Genomic DNA, 21,669 nt, shown 5'->3' with positions numbered 1-21,669 from the left:
ACAACTATAGAAGTTCACGGAACACCTCATTCATGAATTCTTGGAATACCGCAGGAGCATTGCAAAGGCCGAAGGGCATGACCAAGCCAAGTACTCATAGTGACCATCTCTGGTATTAAAAGAAGTTTTCCATTCGTCTCCGGGACGGATTCAAATTAAATTGTAGGCTACGCGAAGATCCAGTTTAGTAAAGATTTGTGCTCCCCGTAGCCGATCAAAAAGTTCCGGCATGAGAGGAAGCGGATATTTGTTCTTAATCGTGATACTGTTAAGACCCCTGTAGTCGATACAGGGACGGAGAGATCCATCCTTCTTCTTGACAAAAAAGAAACCTGCACCAGCTGGAGAAGAGGACTTCCGGATGAAACCCCTGGCCAAATTCTCCTGGATATAGTCAGTCATGGCTTGAGACTCGAGGGGATTCAAAGGGTAAATTCTACCTCTAGACGGGGTTGTCCCAGGGACGAGGTCGATAGGGCAGTCATAAGGACGATGTGGTGGCAAGCTCTCCGCTTCCTTCTTGTTGAAGACGTCTGCAAAGGAACAATAGGCCGGAGGTAAATCAGCAGGCACAGTAGTAGACCGGGAAAAAGTTAAAGGCAGGACGGTGAGCAGGCAAGTAGACTGGCAGGAATGCCCCCAACGTAGGACATCACCAGAATGCCAATCCAAGACAGGTTCATGAAATCTTAACCACGGAAGACCCAGAAGAAACGTATAGAACAACAATGGCAAGATGTAGAAGGTGATCCTTTCCCGGTGCAAGGCGCCGATCTGTAGTTCCACCTCTCCGGTAACCAAGGTAACGGTCTCCCACCAAGGTCTGCCGTCAACTGAAGCAATTTGCCGAGGAGACTCCAAGGACTTGACAGGAATTTGAAACCTTTTGACCGCTTCAAGCTGAATAAAATTCCCCGCTGCTCCAGAGTCAATATAAGCCACCTCAGAAAAATGACTGGACCCTAAATTCAACAAAACAGAGAGAGTAAAGGGTTGAGAGGAATCACTGACACCTAGGCAGTCCTCTCTTACCTACCCTAGGCGGAGGCATTTCCAGGCCGGACAAGAACGTAGAAGATGGGTAGCACTGCCACAATAGAAGCAGAGACCCTGTGCGAGTCTCTCCTTGCGACATAGCTCCGCAGGCCTAATTCGGTCCACTTGCATGGGTTCAGGAGCTGAAGCCGCAGAAGACGAGACATGTAACGGACAAGGAGGACTGCGAATGGAAGTGGCTTGACGAGGATGTTTTTTCTCCCTGGCAGATTCACGGAGGCGCTCCTGGAAGAGCAAATCTATGCGGGTTGCCAAAGAAATTAGATCCTCCAAGGACGTTGGAGTATCTCGGCCCGCCAGCTCATCCTTGATGCGACCAGACAGTCCACGCCAAAAAGCTCCTACTAAGGCCTCGTTGTTCCAACCTAATTCGGAGGACAACGTACAGAAACGGACAGCGTACTGACCGACGGTAAGCGAGCCCTGATGAAAATTGAAAAGGGACTCGGTGGTAGAGGCGAGTCACCCAGGCTCATCGAAGACCCTCCGAAAGGTCTCCAAGAAAGTGGAAAGTCGGGAGATAAGAGGATCATCCCGTTCCCAGAGAGGGTTAACCCAGGCTAGAGCCTCTCCCTCTAAATGAGACACCACAAAGGCCACCTTAGCTCAGTCTGTGGGATATTGGAGTGGCAGTAATTCAAAGTGTAACTGACACTGATTCAGGAATCCCTGACACAGCTTGGGATCACCAGCGTAGCACGGAGGTTTAGCCAGACGAGGCGGAGTAGAGGTAGAGGCAGAGACGATTGCAGAGAAAGGAGACGATTATCCACCGAAGCCATATAATTAAGGATATGACCCTGAGTATCACGTTGCTGGGCGAGTTCCTGCTGGAGGCCAGTCAACTGGGCGGCATTCCCTGGGTCAGAAGGCTGAAGCGCAGATATACAGGACTCCATAGATTTTAGGAAGGCCATGATCCTAGTTTGATTCTCCCGTAGGAACGTCCGTTCCTTTTGGGTGGAGGTAGAGCTACCAGCGGGGTCCATGGACTGAGAAGACTCAAAAGGGTGAACCCACAGGACTGTGACAGCGAACCTCCCCAGGGCGAGTAGACCAGGTAAACTACCCCCAATAGAGGGAGCGTTAGGAGCAGGCCTAGGGGAGACTACTGCTATGGCAGCTGGTACCCAAGAAAGGAAGAATGGTAAAGTGGAGAGACAAACCGAAATGCTAGGTGAGGACAATGGAACACGGACGAGGGTGAGACAGCAGACTGGAACGGCAAGAACTCAGGTATACTGGAGGGACAGAGGTAATGGATGACCAGGACGGAATGCAGGGCGAAGATACAGGAACACGGACGACGGTGAAACAGAAGACTGGAACAGCAGGAACTCAGGTATACTGGAGGGACAGAGGTAATGGATGACCTGGACTACCAGAATAACTAGAAGAGAGACAAAGGTCAGGCAAGACAATACACCAGATAAAACGGAAGGTACACAGAAGAGTACGCTGGGAGATGAGAGGGCCAGAGACACTTGCAAGATACAAATGATAATCAGGCACCGTCAGGCGGAAGAGGCGGCCTGATAAGCAGAGCGGCAGCATACCTTCCGGGTCAGAGTCCTCCAGGAGAATAGAGCAGAGTGGAAAGAGCGGAAGGAGCGGCATGAATCAAAGAGATGAGAGTGCGCGTGCGCCGTGAAACCCAGTGAGCGCGCACCCGACCAGAAGCAGGGGCCGGCTGCGCCAGCAGGAGAGAAGACGTCGAAGAAGGAGCGGGACCGCGTCGGGACGCCGTGGAGCGGTAAGTATGAAAGGGAACCCGGGAAGGCAACGGTGATGGCGTAACAGATATAAAGCAATAATGTGGTAGAGCACTTCATACATTTTGAGATCAGACAGAAATACTTATGTGCTATCAATTGGGATCATGTAAGTAATAAAATAATTCAGATAATTTAACAATATAACGCAATGTGTAGCACAACAGTCTTTGTGCTGCCCCCAAAAATATGGTAATGGTTCATTTGTATACATCTTGCCACTCCACGAAAAGTTCTGGAAAAAAAAAGATCTTCTAACTCCACCTGCTACTCTACAATGTGTGCACAATTATTGGGCCATTTGTATTTTTGGTGACTCATTTTATTATTGTAGATGCAGCGATAACATAACTCATGAATATAGTAATTGGTGCAGGGATAGAGCAACAAGAACATAATGTTTCGACACTCATAGGGTCTTATTCATAGTGTCGCTGTTGGCAAAGATCACTGGACAGTGTAAAGGATATCCTGCTTGCAAAAAGATACCTGGGTCCTGGGTAGGTCTGGCGCACCTGCGCATTGGATTGTAGACTGCAATTGCAACTATATGAATAAGACCCTATGAGGGTCGAAACGTTATGTTCTTGTTGCCTTACCATTTTCTCTATCCCTGCACCAATTCCTTATTCATGAATTGTGTTATCGTTGCATCTACATCTGTATAATAAAGTCTTCACAAGCATCTATCCAGAGTGTGCGGTGATTGAACATTACTCTATTATGGGGATTGCTATCCCACTTCACTAGCACCATGGATCTCAGCAAGAGTGCTCGCCACACTACCCATCATTTTATTATTGAACATCTCCAATGCTGTTGGTCAATCCAAAAATGTAATAAATATGAAACAAGAATATTTAAAGAAAGTAAACATGAGGTGTTGTCTTAGAAGAAAATCTCTGTGTACAGAATTATTCTGCAACTAAACGCAAATTTTCCATCTCAATTGTTTATTTTTATGTGTTATAGTGAGAATAAAAACCAAACTGCTCAAGGTATAAAATATATATTTTTGAAATGCCAGAAATGTATTGAGGACACGGTCTGAGGATAGAGAGGAATTCTGAGGAGATGGTCTAAGAGGAGAGAGGAAAGTTGAGGAGATGGCCCGAAAGCAGCACTGAGGAGCACTGAGAAGACAGTCTAAGGATAGAGAGGAATGCTGAGGAGACGGTCTGAGAGGAGAGAAGAAAGCTGAGGAGATGGCGCAAGAGCAGAGAGGAGCACTGAGAAGACAGTCTAAGGATAGAGAGGAATGCTGAGGAGACGGTCTGAGAGGAGAGAGGAAAGCTGAGGAGAAGGCCCGAGAGCAGAGAGGAGCACTGAGAAGACAGTCTGAGGATTGAGAGGAATGCTGAGGAGATGGTCTGAGAGGAGAGAGGAAAGCTGAGGAGATGGTCCAAGAGCAGCACTGAGAGGACAGTCTGAGAATATAGAGGAATGCTGACAAGATGGTCTGAGAGGAGAGAGCAAAGCTGAGGACATGGTCCGAGAGCAGAGAGGAGCACTGAGAAGACAGTCTGAGGATAGAGGAATGGTGAGGAGATGGTCTGAGAGGAGAGAGGAAAGCTGAGGAGATGGCCCGAGAGCAGAGAGGAGCACTGAGAAGACAGTCTGAGGATAGAGAGGAATGCTGAGGAGACGGTCTGAGAGGAGAGAGGAAAGCTGAGGAGATGGCCCGAGAGCAGAGAGGAGCACTGAGAAGACAGTCTGAGGATAGAGAGGAATGCTGAGGAGACGGTCTGAGAGGAGAGCTGAGGAGATGGCCCGAGAACAGCACTGAGAGGAGAGTCTGAGGATAGAGAGGAATGCTGAGGAGACGGTCTGAAAGGAGAGAGGAAAGCTGAGGAGATGGCCCGAGAGCAGAGAGGAGCACTGAGAAGACAGTCTGAGGATAATAATAATAATTTTATTTATATAGCGCCAACATATTCCGCAGCGCTTTACAAATTATAGAGGGGACTTGTAAAGACAGTAGACATTACAGCATAACAGAAATCACAGTTCAAAATAGATACCAAGAGGAATGAGGGCCCTGCTCGCAAGCTTACAAACTATGAGGAAAAGGGGAGACACAAGAGGTGGAGGGTAACAATTGCTTTAGTTATTCGGACCGGCCATAGTGTAAGGCTCGGGTGTTCATGTAAAGCTGCATGAACCAGTTAACTGCCTAAGTATGTAACAGTACAGACACAGAGGGCTATTAACTGCATAAAGTGTATGACAACATGATATGAGGAACCTGATTATGTTTTTTTTTTTTAATGATAGGCCACACAGGGATTGTTAGGTTAATGCGTTGAGGCGGTAGGCCAATCTGAACAAATGAGTTTTTAGGGCACACTTAAAACTGTGGGGATTGGGGATTAATCGTATTAACCTAGGTAGTGCATTCCAAAGAATCGGCGCAGCACGTGTAAAGTCTTGGAGACGGGAGTGGGAGATTCTGATTATTGAGGATGCTAACCTGAAGTCATTAGCGGAGCGGAGGGCACGGGTAGGGTGGTAGACTGAGACCAGAGAGGAGATGTAGGGTGGTGCTGAGCCATGGAGTGCTTTGTGGATGAGGGTAGTAGTTTTGTACTGGATTCTGGAGTGGATGGGTAGCCAGTGTAATGACTGGCACAAGGTAGAGGCATCAGTGTAACGGTTGGTGAGGAATATGATCATGGCTGCAGCATTCAGCACAGATTGGAGCGGGGAGAGTTTGGTAAGAGGGAGGCCGATTAGTAGAGAGTTACAATAGTCCAGACGAGAATGAATAAGTGAAACAGTAAGAGTTTTTGCAAAGTCGAAAGTAAGAAAAGGGCGAATTCTAGAAATGTTTTTGAGATGCAGGTAAGAAGAGCGAGCCAGTGATCGGATGTGGGGGCTGAATGAAAGGTCAGAATCAAGGATGACCCCAAGGCAGCGGGCATGTTGCTTTGGAGTAATAGTGGAACCGCATACGGAGATGGCAATGTCAGGCAAAGGTAGGTTAGTAGAGGGAGCAAACACGATGAGTTCAGTTTTTGACAGGTTCAGATTCAGATAGAGGGAGGACATGATGTTAGAGACAGCAGTAAGACAATCACTGGTGTTTTCTAAAAAGCGTGATAACAGGAGAAGAGGTGTATAATTGGGTGTCGTCAGCATAGAGATGGTACTGGAAACCAAATCTACTGATTGTTTGTCCAATGGGGGCAGTATACAAAGGGAAGAGGAGGGGGCCTAGGACTGATCCTTGAGGAACCCCAACAGTAAGGGGAAGGTGAGAGGAGGAGGAACCAGCAAAACATACAGTGAAGGATCGGTCAGAGAGATAGGAGGAGAACCAGGAGAGAACGGTGTCCTTGAGGATAGAGAGGAATGCTGAGGAGACGGTCTGAGAAGAGAGAGGAAAGCTGAGGAGATGGCCCGAGAGCAGAGAGGAGCACTGAGAAGACAGTCTGAGGATAGAGAGGAATGCTGAGGAGATGGTCTGAGAGGAGAGAGGAAAGCTGATGGAGCTCATTATAGTCAGTGGGGACAGTCGGCCTCCGCTCCTGTCTCCTGTCCATCTAGTGATGAATCCGTCCCCAGCCTGTTTTCCATTGCTCTGTTCCTATAAAGGATCACAACAACGGGCGGATTTAGCAGTAAACACAACCTTAAAGGGATTGTCCATGTACTTTGTGTTCAGGGTAGAATTAAATGATAGACAAATGTAGATAGATAGGAGTATGGTTAAGGACGTGGCCTAAGATTTTGTCATGATGATGATGCATAATCTATCCCTCTTTATCTTCTTTGGGAGGTATGATCACACAAATGTAGAAATCTAATTTTTTTGCAGGCGTAAAATGCAATCGCAATGTGTGACTAAATTCTATTCACAATGTGAGCCCCAATGGGGATGGTGATATTAATATGTGTACAGTGCTGCGGAATATGATTGCGATATGGAAGAAAGAGTAATAATCCTGATATAGAATAACGAGGAGCCTCCAGCACCTACCTCCACCTGCAGAGCCGCACACCACATATATGGTGGATCTGTGCACACAGGACCTGTGATGAGGTCACAGGAGGGGAGGAGTCAGGGGTCACATGATCAGGGACCTCAGTGTATGCAGGACTATGCTGTGCTGGTTGTCATGGTGCTGGATGAGCTGACGGTTATGTGTGCGATCAGTCCGCCTAAGGTTGTATGGTTGCTCCCTGCAGGATGGAGCGAGTACTCAAGTAATGTGTGGTGAGGGTCTGGATTAGGATATATGCCAGACACTATGTACCACACTTATCTGTATGACTAGTGCCCTATACAGGCCTTATCCATGCTGAGCTTTCAGTATTTTGATTATTATTATTATTCATTTATATAGCACCATTAATTCCATGGCGCTGTACATGAGAAAGGAGTTACATACAGGGTTATAGATATTGTTTACAATAAACAGGTTTACAATGACAGACTGGTACAAAGGCAGAAGGTAGGGCTGAGGCGGCTCTGGCAATGGCGAGGCCACGGCTCTGGCGATGAGGCGGTTCTGGCGATGGCGAGGCGGCTGCTCTGTCGATGGCGAGGCGGCAAAATGGTTATTGCAGGCTGTAGGCTTTCTTGAAGAGATGGTTTTTCAGGTTCCGTCTGAGGGATCCGAGGGTGGTGGATAGTCGGACGTGTTGAGGTGCAGAATTCCAGAGGATGGGGGATATTCGGGAGAAATCTTGGAGGCGGTTGTGTGAGGAACGAATAAGTGTGGTGGAGAGTAGGAGGTCTTGGGAGGATTAAAGATTACGTGAGGGAAGATATTGGGAGATTAGTTCAGAGATATAGGGAGGGGACAGGTTGTGGATGGCTTTGTAGATCAGTGTTAGTAGTTTGAACTGGATTCGTTGGGGAATTGGGAGCCAGTGGAGGGATTTGCAGAGGGGAGAAGCAGGGGAGTAGCGAGGAGAGAGGTGGATTAGCCGAGCAGCAGAGTGGAGGACAGACTGGAGTGGTGCAAGAGAGTTAGCAGGGAGGCCACAGAGAAGCCTGTTGCAGTAGTCGAGACAGGAGATGATGAGGGCATGCACAAGAGTTTTGATAGATTGTGGGCTGAGGAAGGGACGGATTCTGGCAATATTTTTGAGTTGGAGGCGACAGGAGGTGGCAAGAGTTTGGACGTGCGGTTTGAAGGACAGGGTAGAGTCGAGAGTTACCCCGAGGCAGCGGATTTCAGGTGCGGGAGAGAGAGTGATGCCGTTTACCATAATAGATAGATCAGGTAGGGGGGGATACGTGAGATGGGGGAAAGGTGATAAGTTCGGTTTTCTCTACATTGAGTTTTAGGAAGCGAGAGATGAAGAAGGAGGATATGGCTGATAGACACTTTGGGATTCTAGACAGCAGAGAGGTGACATATGGGTCAGAGAGGTAGATCTGAGTGTCGTCCGCATACAGGTGGTACTGGAAGCCATGGGACTTTATGATTTGTCCTAGGCCAAGGGTATAGATGGAAAAAAGTAGGGGCTCTAGGACAGAGCCTTGATGGACTTCAGCAGAGAGAGGGCGGGATGAGGGCGGGATGAGGAGGTGGTGTGGGAGCAATGTGAACAACGTTCAGCATTCTTATTGACTATGGCAACTGGGGGGTTTATTACTATTATCATAGGGCTGGCCTGGTCAAGGGGGCATATGATCCCAGGGCCAGTCTACCAATTCATGTTTAGGGCAGCCTATCCATACCAAGAACACAAGGTACTAAAGCAAGTGAGCTTCTAGATGTTGTGCATGACAGTTGCAGTACACAGAACAGCTAAAACTAGCTTGCATAATGATAGCCTGTGCAGCGCAGTTGGCTCCCACACAATTGGTAGCCCTATGTGTGGGTCCATATATACTCAAAGAGAATCTGTCACCGGCTTGGATGTACCTAAGCTATTACTATGGGCATACAGGTTCTAGAATACTTACAATAGCCATACCTGCATGCCTCATATCTGCGGTCTTGTTGTGCAGAAATCATATTTTAATTCTTTATTTAAAGCGGTCTTCCAGGCGGCTCTGGGGCATGCGGTGCCTGCCTGTAAAAAAACCTCATGCCTCAGGTATTCATGAGCATACCTGTCACCTCCCATCAGCGTCACATGGCCACATGACGTCTAGTGCCGATGCCTGCGAATAAGAAACAAGAAGCCAATGCCCATAAAAGGACAGAATATCATAATTGCAGGGCGCCGGCACGGGAAAACGGCTAGACGTCATGGAGCTCTGTGACGCTGATGGGAGGCGACAGGCACGCAAATGAAAACCGGAGGCAGGAGTTTTCTTCCAGGCACCGCACACTCTGGAATGTTGAAGACCGTACTAACATAAAGAATTAAAAGATGATTTCTGTAAAACAAGACCACAGATATGAAGCATACCGGTATGACTATTTTAAGTATTTTAGGACCTGTATACCCATATTACTAGCTTAGGTACTTCCAAGGGGATGACAGATGATAACGGTACCTATGTAGTACACTTGGTCCTGGTACCTGATCCATGTAGTACATGGTCCTGGTACCTGATCCATGTAGTACACTTGGTGCTGGTACCAGATCTATGTAGCACGCTTGGTCCTGGTACCGGATCTATGTAATACGCTTGGTCCTGGTAACAGATCTATATAGTACACTTGGTCCAGGTACCGGATCTATGTAGTACACTTGGTCCTGGTACCGGATCTATGTAGTACACTTGGTTCTGGTACCAGATCTATGTAGTACTCTTGGTCATGACACCCGGATCTATGTAGTATGCTTGGTTTTCATATCATATCTATTCAGTAGTGTTTTGTTACTGTTTCTGTGTAGTCTGCTCAATCATGTGTTTGTGGTTACATTACAAATACTATCCCAACATGAAAACTAACCCCTTCTTTAACCCTTAAAGGGACAGGCGATTTTCCGTTTTTACCCTTGTGTTTTTTTCCCCTTATTTCAAAAGCCAGAACTTTGTTTTTATTTTTCCATCCACATAGGCATGTGAGGGCTTGTTTTTATAATTTTGGTTAGATACAATTTTTTAATCACCTCACTACAAATTTTTGTGTTGTTGCAGTGAACGAAAAAGCAAAATTCTGATATTGATTTTTTTTCACGTCACCGATCGGATTTGTTTATTTTATATCTTGATCTGACTTTTTCTAACGCAATTATACCAACCAAATATGTATTTGTTTGTTTTTTTAATTATTTTTATTTCCTAAGTTTAAATGGGCAAAAAGTGGTGTGACTTAAACCTTTTATATATTTTTTTCCATATTTTTTAAACTTTTTTTTTTTTTACTTTTCACTGCATTTCTAAGTCCCCCTTAGGTGACCTGAACCTATGATCATCTGATTGCTTGTGCAATATACAGCAATGCCACAGTATTCCAGTATATAGCAAGAATCATGGTCTCTATGAATGCCAGCCACGAGCTTACTTTCACGGAAGTACAACATTATAACATGCACAGGGTCTTCAACAGACCTCTGGCTGTCCCATGATCGCGTTGTGGGAGCGCCGATGAGGAGACAGAACAGCGCCCCCCACTGATACATTGTCACAGATTAACAGCCACGGCTGCTAGCCAGATGATGGATGATTTTCCCAGCCATCATCTTCTGATAAAGATGCGGGCTCATCTTAGGAGCCTTAAGCAAAATCAGGGGGCCGACATATGATGTATCTAGTATGTCATATTTCATCAAGGGGTTAACAGTGGCTGCCTTTAAACCTTATCAACTTAGTTCCCTTTTAAGGCAGCTAAAGAGAAATATATAAAGGCCCCCAACACAATAGATACACACAAAATCTATCTTCCTTGAATCCCCCATACACAAAAACATTCGGCTCTGCCTCAAGTTTCTGTGTTCTCTCTGAGGGAGTTGCTCTGGAAGCGAGTTATCTCCCTGAGAACAAAAGAATAAGCCTGTCAGGACTCAAACCCAGAAGCTGTTGTGCACCAGGCAGCAGCTCTTCCCTCTGAGTTCCTTGTTAACCCAGATACTAGTACTTGTGTTGTTCCTGATTTAACACCCTACTTAAACCTGGCATTTCACTTCCTTCCTTGTGAGTTTAAAGGGACACTGTCACCTGAATTTGGAGGGAACAATCTTCAGCCATGGAGGCGGGGTTTTTGTGTTTTTGATTCACCCTTTCCTTACCCGCTGGCTGCATGCTGGCTGCAATATTGGATTGAAGTTCATTCTCTGTCCTCCGTAGTACATGCCTGCACAAGGTGCAATCTTGCCTTGAGCAGGCGTGTACTATGGAGGACAGAGAATGAACTTCAATCCAATATTGCAGCCAGCATGCAGCCAGCGGGTAAGGAAAGGGTGAATCAAACACACAAAAACCCCGCCTCCATGGCTGAAGATTGTTCCCTCCAAATTCAGGTGACAGTGTCCCTTTAATGAGTTCTCAGCCTTTGGTCAAGCTCTCCTTTCACCAGCTGCTTCATCCAAGATTATACTGCTGCTACCATGTACCGACCCTGGCTATTCCTGAATACGCAACCTGCTGATCTTCCAACTATACGGCTGCTCCCGTGTACCGACCTCTGGCTATGCCTTACTATGCAACCTGACAATCCTTCAACTATACCGCTGCTTCCATGTACCGACCTCTGGCTATGCCTTACTATGCAACCTGACAATCCTTCAACTATATTGCTGCTCCCGTGTACTGACCTCTGGCTATGCCTTAATAATAATAATAATAATAATAATAATAATAATAATAATAATATGCAAGATGTATTGTTTCTCCTTGCGGAGATTGACGTGCTAAGCATGCCGAGATGAGGGGACTTAAAGGGAACCTGTCACCCCTCCAGGGCCTATTAAAGGGAATCTGTTCCGGCATCAGGGGCTTATCTACAGAATTCTGTAATGCTGTAGATAAGCCCCTGATGTATCCTGAAAGGTAAGAAAAACAGGTTATATTATACTCACCCAGGGGCGGTCCCGGTGCGGTCCGCCGACTCCTATCTTCGATTTTTTTTCTGCAACTTTTTTCAGTACATTGTAAAGTGAATTTAGTTCTAAAGCAGAGAAACTTTAAATCACCAAAAGCAAAGGGATTAAAATTTCATAAAATGGATGATTATGCAAATTGTCTCTTCAGAGATGAAGAGAACTAGAACTCTAGTGCCACCTATTGGAAGGCAGCAATCCTAACAGTCAATGTCGACTGATTGCGACTTTAAAAGGAACCTGTCACCCTCCCAGAGCCTATTAAGGTAAAAGAGCCACCTTCAGCAGCACTAAGGCTGCATTCTGTAAAGGTGGCTCTTAGGCTTAGTATCCCTAAGAATGCTGAAATAATCACTTTTATACATTTTGTGCCATACCTGTATTTAATCAGGGAGGTATGATTTCTCCCTGACTCAAGTGCCTCGCAGCCGTCCAGCATCCCACCGGGCGCCGCCTGATCTGTCTTGTGCCGTCACCCGCACTCTGCTATTATTTCTCGGGTATGTGCCGTGCGCTGCCCTGGAACTTACAATAAGTGATGTAAGTAGTTCGCGCCTATGCACAGCAGAGGCTCCAGATCCTGCCCCACAGTGTGTTATGATGTATTCACACTGCGGGGCTGGGAATCTGGTGATGTGCAGATCAGGCGGCGCCCGGTGGGATGCTGGACGGGTGCGAGACACTTGAGTCAGGGAGAAATCATACCTCCCTGGCCCAATACAGGTATGGCACAAAATGTATAAAAGTGATTATTTCAGCATTTCTAGGGATACTAAGCATAAGAGCCACCTTTACAGAATGCAGCCTTAGTGCTGCTGAAGGTGGCTCTTTTACCTTAAAGGGAATCTGTCACCCAAAAATCGTATATGAGCTAAGGCCACCGGCATCAGGGGCTTATCTACAGCATTCTGTAACCTGAAAGGTAAGAAAAGCAGGTTATATTATACTCTCCCAGGGGCGGTCTCGCTGCAGTCCAGGTCTGATGGGCGTCACGGTCCGGGTCCAGCGCCTCCTATCTTCATACGATGACGTCTTATTCTTGTCTTCTTGTCGCCGGCTGAGGCTTACTTTGTCCTGTTGAGGGCAGAGCAAAGTACTGAGGCCCAGCGCACTGCAGTACTTTGCTCTGCCCTCAACAGGACAGATAAAGTACGCCTGCGCCGGAGCCGCGGCAGGAAGAAGAGGACGTCATCGTAAGAAGATAGGAGTCGGCGGACCGCACCGGGACCGCCCCTGGGTGAGTATAATATAACCTGTTTTTCTTACCTTTCAGGATACATCAGGGGCTTATCTACAGCATTACAGAATTCTGTAGATAAGCCCCTGATGCCGGAACAGATTCCCTTTAATAGGCCCTGGAGGGGTGACAGGTTCCCTTTAAGTCCCCTCATCTCGGCATGCTTAGCACGTCAATCTCCGCAAGGAGAAACAATACATCTTGCATATAAAATGGATGAAAAACAGATCATTACACAGACTGCGATGTATTGTGAATGTAAACAAGTGTGAATAAAAACTAATGAGGGACGATGAGGACGGGGATAAGTGTGTACAGCGCTGCACAGTATGGAATCGATATAAATGGAAGAGAATAATGAGGACCTTACACCTACCTCCACCCGCAGAACCACACTCCACATATATGGCTGTTCTGTGCACACAGGACCTGTGATGAGGTCACAGGAGGGGAGGAGTCAGGGGTCACATGATCAGGGGCCTCAGTGTATGCAGGACTTTGCTGTGCTGGTTGTCATGGTGCTGGATGAGGGGAAGTTTATGTGTGGGGTCAGGAGGGGTTTACTGTGTGGCTATAGCGGAGCCGTGTGTGTACGAGGTGTATGGAATGGAGCTGTGTGTGTACGAGGTGTACGGAGCAGAGCCGCATGTGTATGAGGGGTACGGAGCAGAGCCGTGTGTGTACGAGGGGTACGGAGCAGAGCCGTATGTGTACGGGGGTACGAAGCGGAGTTGTATGTGTATGAGGTGTACGGAGGGGAGTCGCATGTGTACGAGGTGAGCGGAGCCATGTGTGTATGGAGCGGAGCCCTGTGTGTATGGAGCTGTGCGTGTATGAGGTGCACAGAACGGAGCTGTGCATGTATGGAGCAGAGCTGTGCGTGTACGACATGAACAGAATGGAGCCGTGTGTACCCAAAAGACAACTGCGTGTGTACAACATGTAGGGAGCTGAACCGTACGTGTACGGAGCAGAGCCATTTGTGTACGTCTTGTACGGAGCTGAGCAGTGGGTATACAACTTGTCATGCCCTCAGCCGCAGGTCCGGTCTTTGCTGTGCAGGGAGACCGGCACCTATCACGCAGCTCCACCGGTACTGCTCACCCTGTCCGTGGCTCCAGACGATCAACAGCTCCTTTCTATGCTAGTAACCTGCATCCCCTTGGCAGGTCTCCTGGAAATGCTCTTAGGAGGCGCACCCCGCTTTCTGCACATAGTTAAAGCAGCTGGGCACCTGATCTCTATTAGGGCTGTCTCTGCTGCGATGCTCTGTGCATAAAGGGAGGTGCCTGGGTAACATGTTCATTCCTTAGGATCCTTGCCACCTTCTCAGGCCATACTCTGCTGTGTGCTTGTTAAAAATGCTTATTTCGCACATTTATTTAATCAGGACTATTCACCAGGTACTTACTCTTAAAGAAAAATGTCATGGTATTCTCATAAAAAGTATAGTGGTTTATTGAATTGTCCACAGAAAAACCACATTGCAGCAAAACATAAAAATAGATGAAATAGTTACGAACAGATTGTCCATGTGTAAATATCAGCGCTTGTCTTGTTACTCATCTTTCCCAAGGTCCTGAATGGTAAAACCGTCTGTTTGTGTGAAGTCTGAAGTCATCATGGCATGGAGTAGAATCATGGCTATCAGCTGTTGTTCCTTCTGACTTGTCTCATGTCTATGTAGAATGATGGTGAAGGCAGGAGGTGACAGCCCCCACATGACAAAAGGCCCCCCCACCCTCCTAAGAGACGTTATTTATATGTCCCACAGATCACGTGTCCTCTGTATATGGTGTTAACTTATACTCTGAGCTACATACACAGAAATAGCTGTTTGTAATGTCAGCAAGAAGCAATGTGCTCAGTACAGAATTGAGAATAAGAATAATTCAATTAATTAATATTTAACAATTCCCCCTTTTGAGGGTGACAGACATTGATTGGAACCCTCAAATTAAAAAAATATTAATAAGGTCTACTTTCTTCTTTGGAAAAATAATGTAATAAATAATAATATCAATAATAATAATATTGTTATATGTTCTCAATAATATAATGATATGTAAATTCATGTTATGGTAAGTTGTGACTAATATTCATATAAAATATATAATTATATTTCCCTATATCTACTTGAAACATCTCAGGTCTGATGTCATCTGGTCTTCATCTTGATGTCTTCTTCTTGGTTCTTTTTAAAACAATCTTTATTATAATTCTTTTGAAATAGATGATAGCATGAAGATATTGTAGAGACTGTGTGTCATGTGTCAATCAAAGTCCAAAAATTCAAAAACAAAGTTCATAGATGAAATGTAGCGTTAATATCTGTGCAGTGTCACCTTTAAAGACCTGAACTTACATTGGCTCGCCTTGGAAATCATCTGGAATCTCCATATCATCCGCATTGGTCTTGGAACAGGTGTGACATCTTTAGTCAGCACAGCAAGGGTTACATTGACTCTTCCTTGCTAAACATAGCACCATAACCAGTCCTTAGTGCACAGGACACATGTCAGGGTTGTAGCGTCCTGACAATCACCTGATTGTTCACTAGCTTTCATGGAAGCCTTATGGGTGATTGGAAACCACTGGAATGTAATAACACAGTTCATCTTAGCATCATAGGATCATCGTCCCAATTGTGGTTGTCAGTTTAGATACTGTACTCATACTTGTCAGTAATGGATGCTGTAGTTGTGAGTGGTGACATGAATTGTATTTGGCACAGTCTATTATTACTCAGAAATCATAGCATTGTTACCTTGTGGAACTTCTGGATAACGGCTTTTCTTCTTGCAACTTTTAAGAATCAATTGAATTTAGAAATATGGAAAGTATTAACGTAACTTCAGTATCTTGATTAAAGTCTTCATTCCCTATTCTATACCAAATCTGGTAATTTTCCTAACTTATAATATCATAGCTTACCATAACAATCAATAATATCCATATAAATATTATCAGAATATTAATATGGAATTTATATTTGGAAAAATAAAATAATAATAATAATAATAATAATGATAATATATATTATTAACCGTATTCTTCATGTAATTTCTTTTTTGAACCCATAGATGTCAGTGTGTCTTTTTATGTAACATATATTTCCATCTTTATTATTAAACTTTATTAATAAATTATATGTAATAATGTGTAGCCATGAACCAAAATAGGAATATATATGAATAAATGAATGAGTGAGTGAAAGAATTGTTGTATTTAACTCAGAATTGAAACATTTCTTATAATGAAACCATATGATCATTATATTCAATAAAGCAATATTCTTGTATTAGACATTACTTTATTAAATATTGATTTTTTTTTCTTGAGATAAAATAAAAATTCAGAATAAATATTGAAGAAAAATAAGAATGAGAATAAAAATAAGAATAAATATAAAATGAAAAATAAAAATGAGAATAAAAATAAGAATAAGGCCTTTATATGTTGATGATAAATGCAGAGGTTATGTCTCAATAACACATTTCCTTAATATTTCCATCATTTAGATGTTGTCATAACCTTGGATTACCAAAATATTGAAATTATGCAGCTTTGCATATAATATCCTTCATTAGAGAAAAAAATGGCTTTTATAATACTTAATGTTGTTATACCCAATAATACCTTATTAATATTTCTTCTTTATTAAAATGTGTGAAAAAGAGGTATTGATGAAATGCGATGATGTAATCAGGATTAAAAACACATTTCCCCCTTAATATCAAAAAATATTATTTTATGGAAAAATTAATTTGTAAAAACCAAAATTAAAAATAATTAATTTTATAACTGTCATATCAGCTTGTGCCATATATTTGTTTGAAGATGTGTACCTATCTATGTAACAATAATTTGGAAAAATTATTCTAAATGTAGATTTTCTTGATAAACCATATTGATGTGTGATTGCACTTATTCACTATTAACTAAATCAGAAATAATAATTACTAAAGAAATATAGAACTATATGTTGAATAGATAATATTTAAATATTTCTTAATATTCTAATAATTTAACTGAATCTTATTATTTCATAAACACAAGGTGTTTTTTTTTGCTTTTTTTTCAACATACCATAAATCATGAGGCCTCTTTCATACCGCACATTCCACGCTAGTCTTACATTAACTTCACTCTTAGCAGCTGCTCATATGCTCATCTGTCATTTGTCACTCAAACTGTGACACACATAGAAGTTCACAATACATATTTCACATACAAAGAATAAGAATACATGTATATTAACCCAAAATATTGTATCCTAATTATCAATCAATGCGCATTATAAACTATTAAATTTAGTATTCTAATATTTCTTTGAATATTCCCCAAATACATTACAATCTTCAATAACGCTATGTTCTAACCTATAGATAGGACTCATCCATAAGAAAACTTGAGCATTTGTTATAAGGCTATATCTGGTACAGGGACTGCAACTGAATCCATTCTAAAGCTTCTTCTTACAGCTCTAAATTAAAACAGGGGTGTGACATGTCATGCCATGCAGTAGAAAAAAATTATATTATTATTACCATGCAAAGGAAAAAAAAACAAGTTTTAGATTATGTTACAGAACAAAAATTACAGTACACAAATTTTAGATTGTTAATTATATATTATAACTTCCTGTGTGAATATAGACATAAATGTAAGAAGTTTTTTGTTCAATTCCTGCTTTGAAATGAAAGCTCCAGGGAAAAATAAAGATAAAGGTTAATTTCATATTTATTTAAAACCAAAATAATTTAAATATCTTATACATATGTATATATTTAATATATGTAATTAATGTAATTCTAAATATTATTACTGGATTAAATTTTAATTATTTCACTATACATATAAAAATACAGTTACCGTATATACTCGAGTTTAAGCCGAGATTTTCAGCACAAATTTTTGGGCTGAAAGAGCCCCTCTCGGCTTATACTCGAGTCAAGGTGGGTGGCAGGGTCGGCGGGTGAGGGCGCTGAGGCATACTTACCTGCTTCCAGCGATCCTGGCGCCCCCGCCTGTCCCACGGTCTTCGGTGCTGCAGTTCTTCCCCTGTTCAGCGGTCACGTGGGACCGCTCATTAGAGAAATGAATATGCGGCTCCACTTCCCATAGGGGTGGATCCACATATTCATTTCTCTAATCAGCGGTAACGGTGACCGCTGATAGAGGAAGAAGCTGCGGCACCGAAGACAGCTGTCCGGGAGAAGGAGCCGGACGCCGGGACCAGGTAGGTATCGCATATTTACCTGTCCCCGCTCCAGCTGCCGGGCGCCGCTCTATCTTCCTGGCGTCTATCTGCACTGACTGTGCAGGTCAGAGGGTGCGATGACGCATATAGTGTGCGCGGCGCCCTCTGCCTGATCAGTCAGTGCGGAGAGACGCCGGGACCGGACGCTGGGAGCTGCAAGCAAGAGAGGTGAGTATGGCATTTTTTTTTTTATTACAGCAGCAGCAGCAGCAATGGCACAGATTTATGTGGAGTATCTATGGGGAAATAATGAACGGTGGAGAGCACTGTATGGGGCACAGCTATGGGACAAAAATGAACATGCAGAGCACTATATGGCACAGCTATGGGACAATAATGAACGGTGCAGAGCACTATATGGCACAGCTATGGGACAATAATGAACGGTGCAGAGCACTATATGGCACAGCTATGGGGAAATAATGAACGGTGCAGAGCACTATATGGCACAGCTATGGGGAAATAATGAACGGTGCAGAGCACTATATGGCACAGCTATGGGACAATAATGAACGGTGCAGAGCACTATATGGCACAGCTATGGGGAAATAATGAACGGTGCAGAGCACTATATGGCACAGCTATGGGGCAATAATGAACGGTGCAGAGCACTATATAGCACAGCTATGGGACAATAATGAACGGTGCAGAGCACTATATGGCACAGCTATGGGACAATAATGAATGGTGCAGAGCACTATATGGCACAGCTATGGGGAAATAATGAACGGTGCAGAGCACTATATGGCACAGCTATGGGACAATAATGAACGGTGCAGAGCACTATATGGCACAGCTATGGGGAAATAATGAACGGTGCAGAGCACTATATGGCACAGCTATGGGGCAATAATGAACGGTGCAGAGCACTATATGGCACAGCTATGGGGCAATAATGAACGGTGCATAGCACTATATGGCACAGCTATGGGGCAATAATGAATGGTGCAGAGCACTATATGGCACAGCTATGGGGAAATAATGAACGGTGCAGAGCACTATATGGCACATCCATGGGGAAATAATGAACGGTGCAGAGCACTATATGGCACAGCTATGGGACAATAATGAACGGTGCAGAGCACTATATGGCACAGCTATGGGGAAATAATGAACGGTGCAGAGCACTATATGGCACAGCTATGGGGAAATAATGAATGGTGCAGAGCACTATATGGCACAACTATGGGGAAATAATGATCTATTTTTATTTTTGAAATTCACCGGTAAATGCTGCATTTCCACCCTAGGCTTATACTCGAGTTAATAAGTTTTCCCAGTTTTTTGTGGCAAAATTAGGGGGGTCGGCTTATACTCGGGTCGGCTTATACTCGAGTATATACGGTAATATAATCTCTACTTATACAAATATGCTACAGTATTTACTGTATACTATATTAATATATATGTAACTGCAGAATTATATTGAATAAAATAATTACATATCAATAAATAATACATTGTATCACTCATTTACACATCATATAATATAAATACATTTTTAGCCAATTCCTAATCCAAAATTCAACTCTCTGTCGATAATCTGTTGAAAAGCTCTATTTAATAAGGTCATTTTTAGACCGAGCTGTGATAATGGAGTGTTCAGTTGAGCACCCCCTATGCTGTTGCTCACCTGCTTCTGTCTGTCAATTTCCGCCATCTTTACAGACAGATCTGGCCCGTCAACTTTTAACCCTTTCAGAGCAACTTCTTTAATGGACTCATAGGGTTTGTAGCAAATATGTAATTTTCTTCGTACTTTATAGATTTGATTTTGGGACAGTTTTGGAGATTTTGATTTTGGCTTCTCATAAGATTGAATTCTGCCTGGTTTAAAAAACTTAGTATGATTTGTTTTCCTTTCAAGATTCTCACGTTTTCTAGAAAAATCAAGGGATTGCGCACATTCAAATAAAGAATCTTTGTGACGCAATAACACGAGATGCAGGATTTAGGAATCGAAATTTGTTTACAAAACAATTTATCATTGATTGTTTATTACAATTCGTACTGACCATTCTGTACACCCTTTCAAATATGGACAAAAATGTAAAAGTACATTCTTTCCGGCCAATCCTCAATTTTAGAAGAATATCAACATCTGGAAAATTTTCTTTTAATCCACAAAATATCAACATTTTTAATCTTTCTATATCAGTCATTTCATCATGGAACTCATCATCCTGCATTTTTAATTAGAACATTCTGGAAAAAAATTACTGGAAGCCACATTTCAAACAATTGATTTTTCTCCTCATTAGTCAAATCAAACTTATCAGCAAAACTCTCAAATATCTCTGAATTTCTGCACACATGGATTTTGTCATCATATGTAGGGATGATTTTGCATAATTTTAACAAGATTTTTCTAGATTTAATTTGGAGTTGGGCTTCTGAGTCGTCTTCTATTTTTAGTGGCAATGGTACATCATCTTTGTCAGTTGTCATGTCTCCTACGTGTCCTCCATCTTGTTTTTCATCATGAGACACAAAGTCAAGGTCACCTTGAGTGGCCACTACAGACACTTGCGTCACATCTTGCTTATTCTCCACACTACAGTCAATCTTGGGAACATCATTAATTTCCTTAGAAATTCTTTCTACACAATCTTTTTTGGACTTCTCTGTAACAAACTCATGAAATACATTAACCATATGTAATATATTTTTCATTTGCTCTTTTTCTTTTTTTCCTAGATATTAGCTTAGAATCTAACTTTAGATTTGCTATCTTGAATTCTGCAAATAAAGAAAGCCAAAATATTTCTAAGCTAGATTTGTACAAACTTACAAATTCTATCTGACTTGATTTAGCATATGAATTAATTAAGTCCATTTTTCTTACCTTGAAATCTCAGCTTGTAGTTGTAGTTCCTTTGTTAAACAACGCTGGGCTCTGGACTTCAGCACGTCTGTCTTCAGCACTTCCAATGCTAGTGCTTGTCAATCCGTCTGACACCTGTTAAAGTCTCTGTTACTCGTAGGTTCTTATGAAATCTTTGTGACTTGTAGTTTTGAAGTGGAATTCCTGAAAACTTGCACAATTGACGTTTAGCGAAGCTCTTCTCTCTTCCCCCATGTGCAAGATGAAGGAAATTCACGCAAAAATAGCACAAAAAATCAAAACTGGCTGGCTTGGCCAATGTTCTGCACATACTTAAAGCAGCTTGGCACCTGATCTCTATTAGGGCTGTCTCTGCTGCGATGCTCTGTGCATAAAGGGAGGTGCCTGGGCAACGTGTTCATTCCTTAAGATTCTTGCCACCTTCTCAGGCCATACTCTGCTGTGTGCTTGTTAAAAATGCTTATTTCGCACATTTATTTAATCAGGACTTTACCAGGTGCGTTACTCTTAAAGAAAAATGTCATGATATTCTCATAAAAAAAGG

General features: G+C 43.2%; 2 protein-coding genes across 2 annotated transcripts in view; both read right to left on the bottom strand.

Moving 5' to 3' along the window:
• The window catches only part of LOC138663158 (gastrula zinc finger protein XlCGF26.1-like), a 34,907-nt gene extending 21,471 nt beyond the window's left edge, over positions 1-13,436 (bottom strand). Inside the window, exon 1 of the mRNA XM_069749305.1 lies at positions 13,394-13,436. Within this exon, the coding sequence (XP_069605406.1) occupies positions 13,394-13,420 (27 nt within the window). The 5' untranslated portion in view covers positions 13,421-13,436. The remainder of the gene's footprint in view (positions 1-13,393) is intronic.
• Positions 1-21,669, bottom strand: part of LOC138666413 (zinc finger protein 585B-like) — a 161,500-nt gene that overhangs the window by 76,629 nt on the left and 63,202 nt on the right. The window contains exon 9 of the mRNA XM_069754636.1: positions 20,501-20,904. Coding sequence (XP_069610737.1) covers positions 20,501-20,904 — 404 coding nt within the window. The remainder of the gene's footprint in view (positions 1-20,500; positions 20,905-21,669) is intronic.

The sequence above is a fragment of the Ranitomeya imitator genome, chromosome 2 (assembly GCF_032444005.1).
Source record: "Ranitomeya imitator isolate aRanImi1 chromosome 2, aRanImi1.pri, whole genome shotgun sequence".
NCBI classification, from domain to species: Eukaryota; Metazoa; Chordata; class Amphibia; order Anura; family Dendrobatidae; genus Ranitomeya; species Ranitomeya imitator.
Note: the sequence above shows the minus strand (reverse complement) of the source record. Positions and strands in the feature narration are given on the sequence as shown.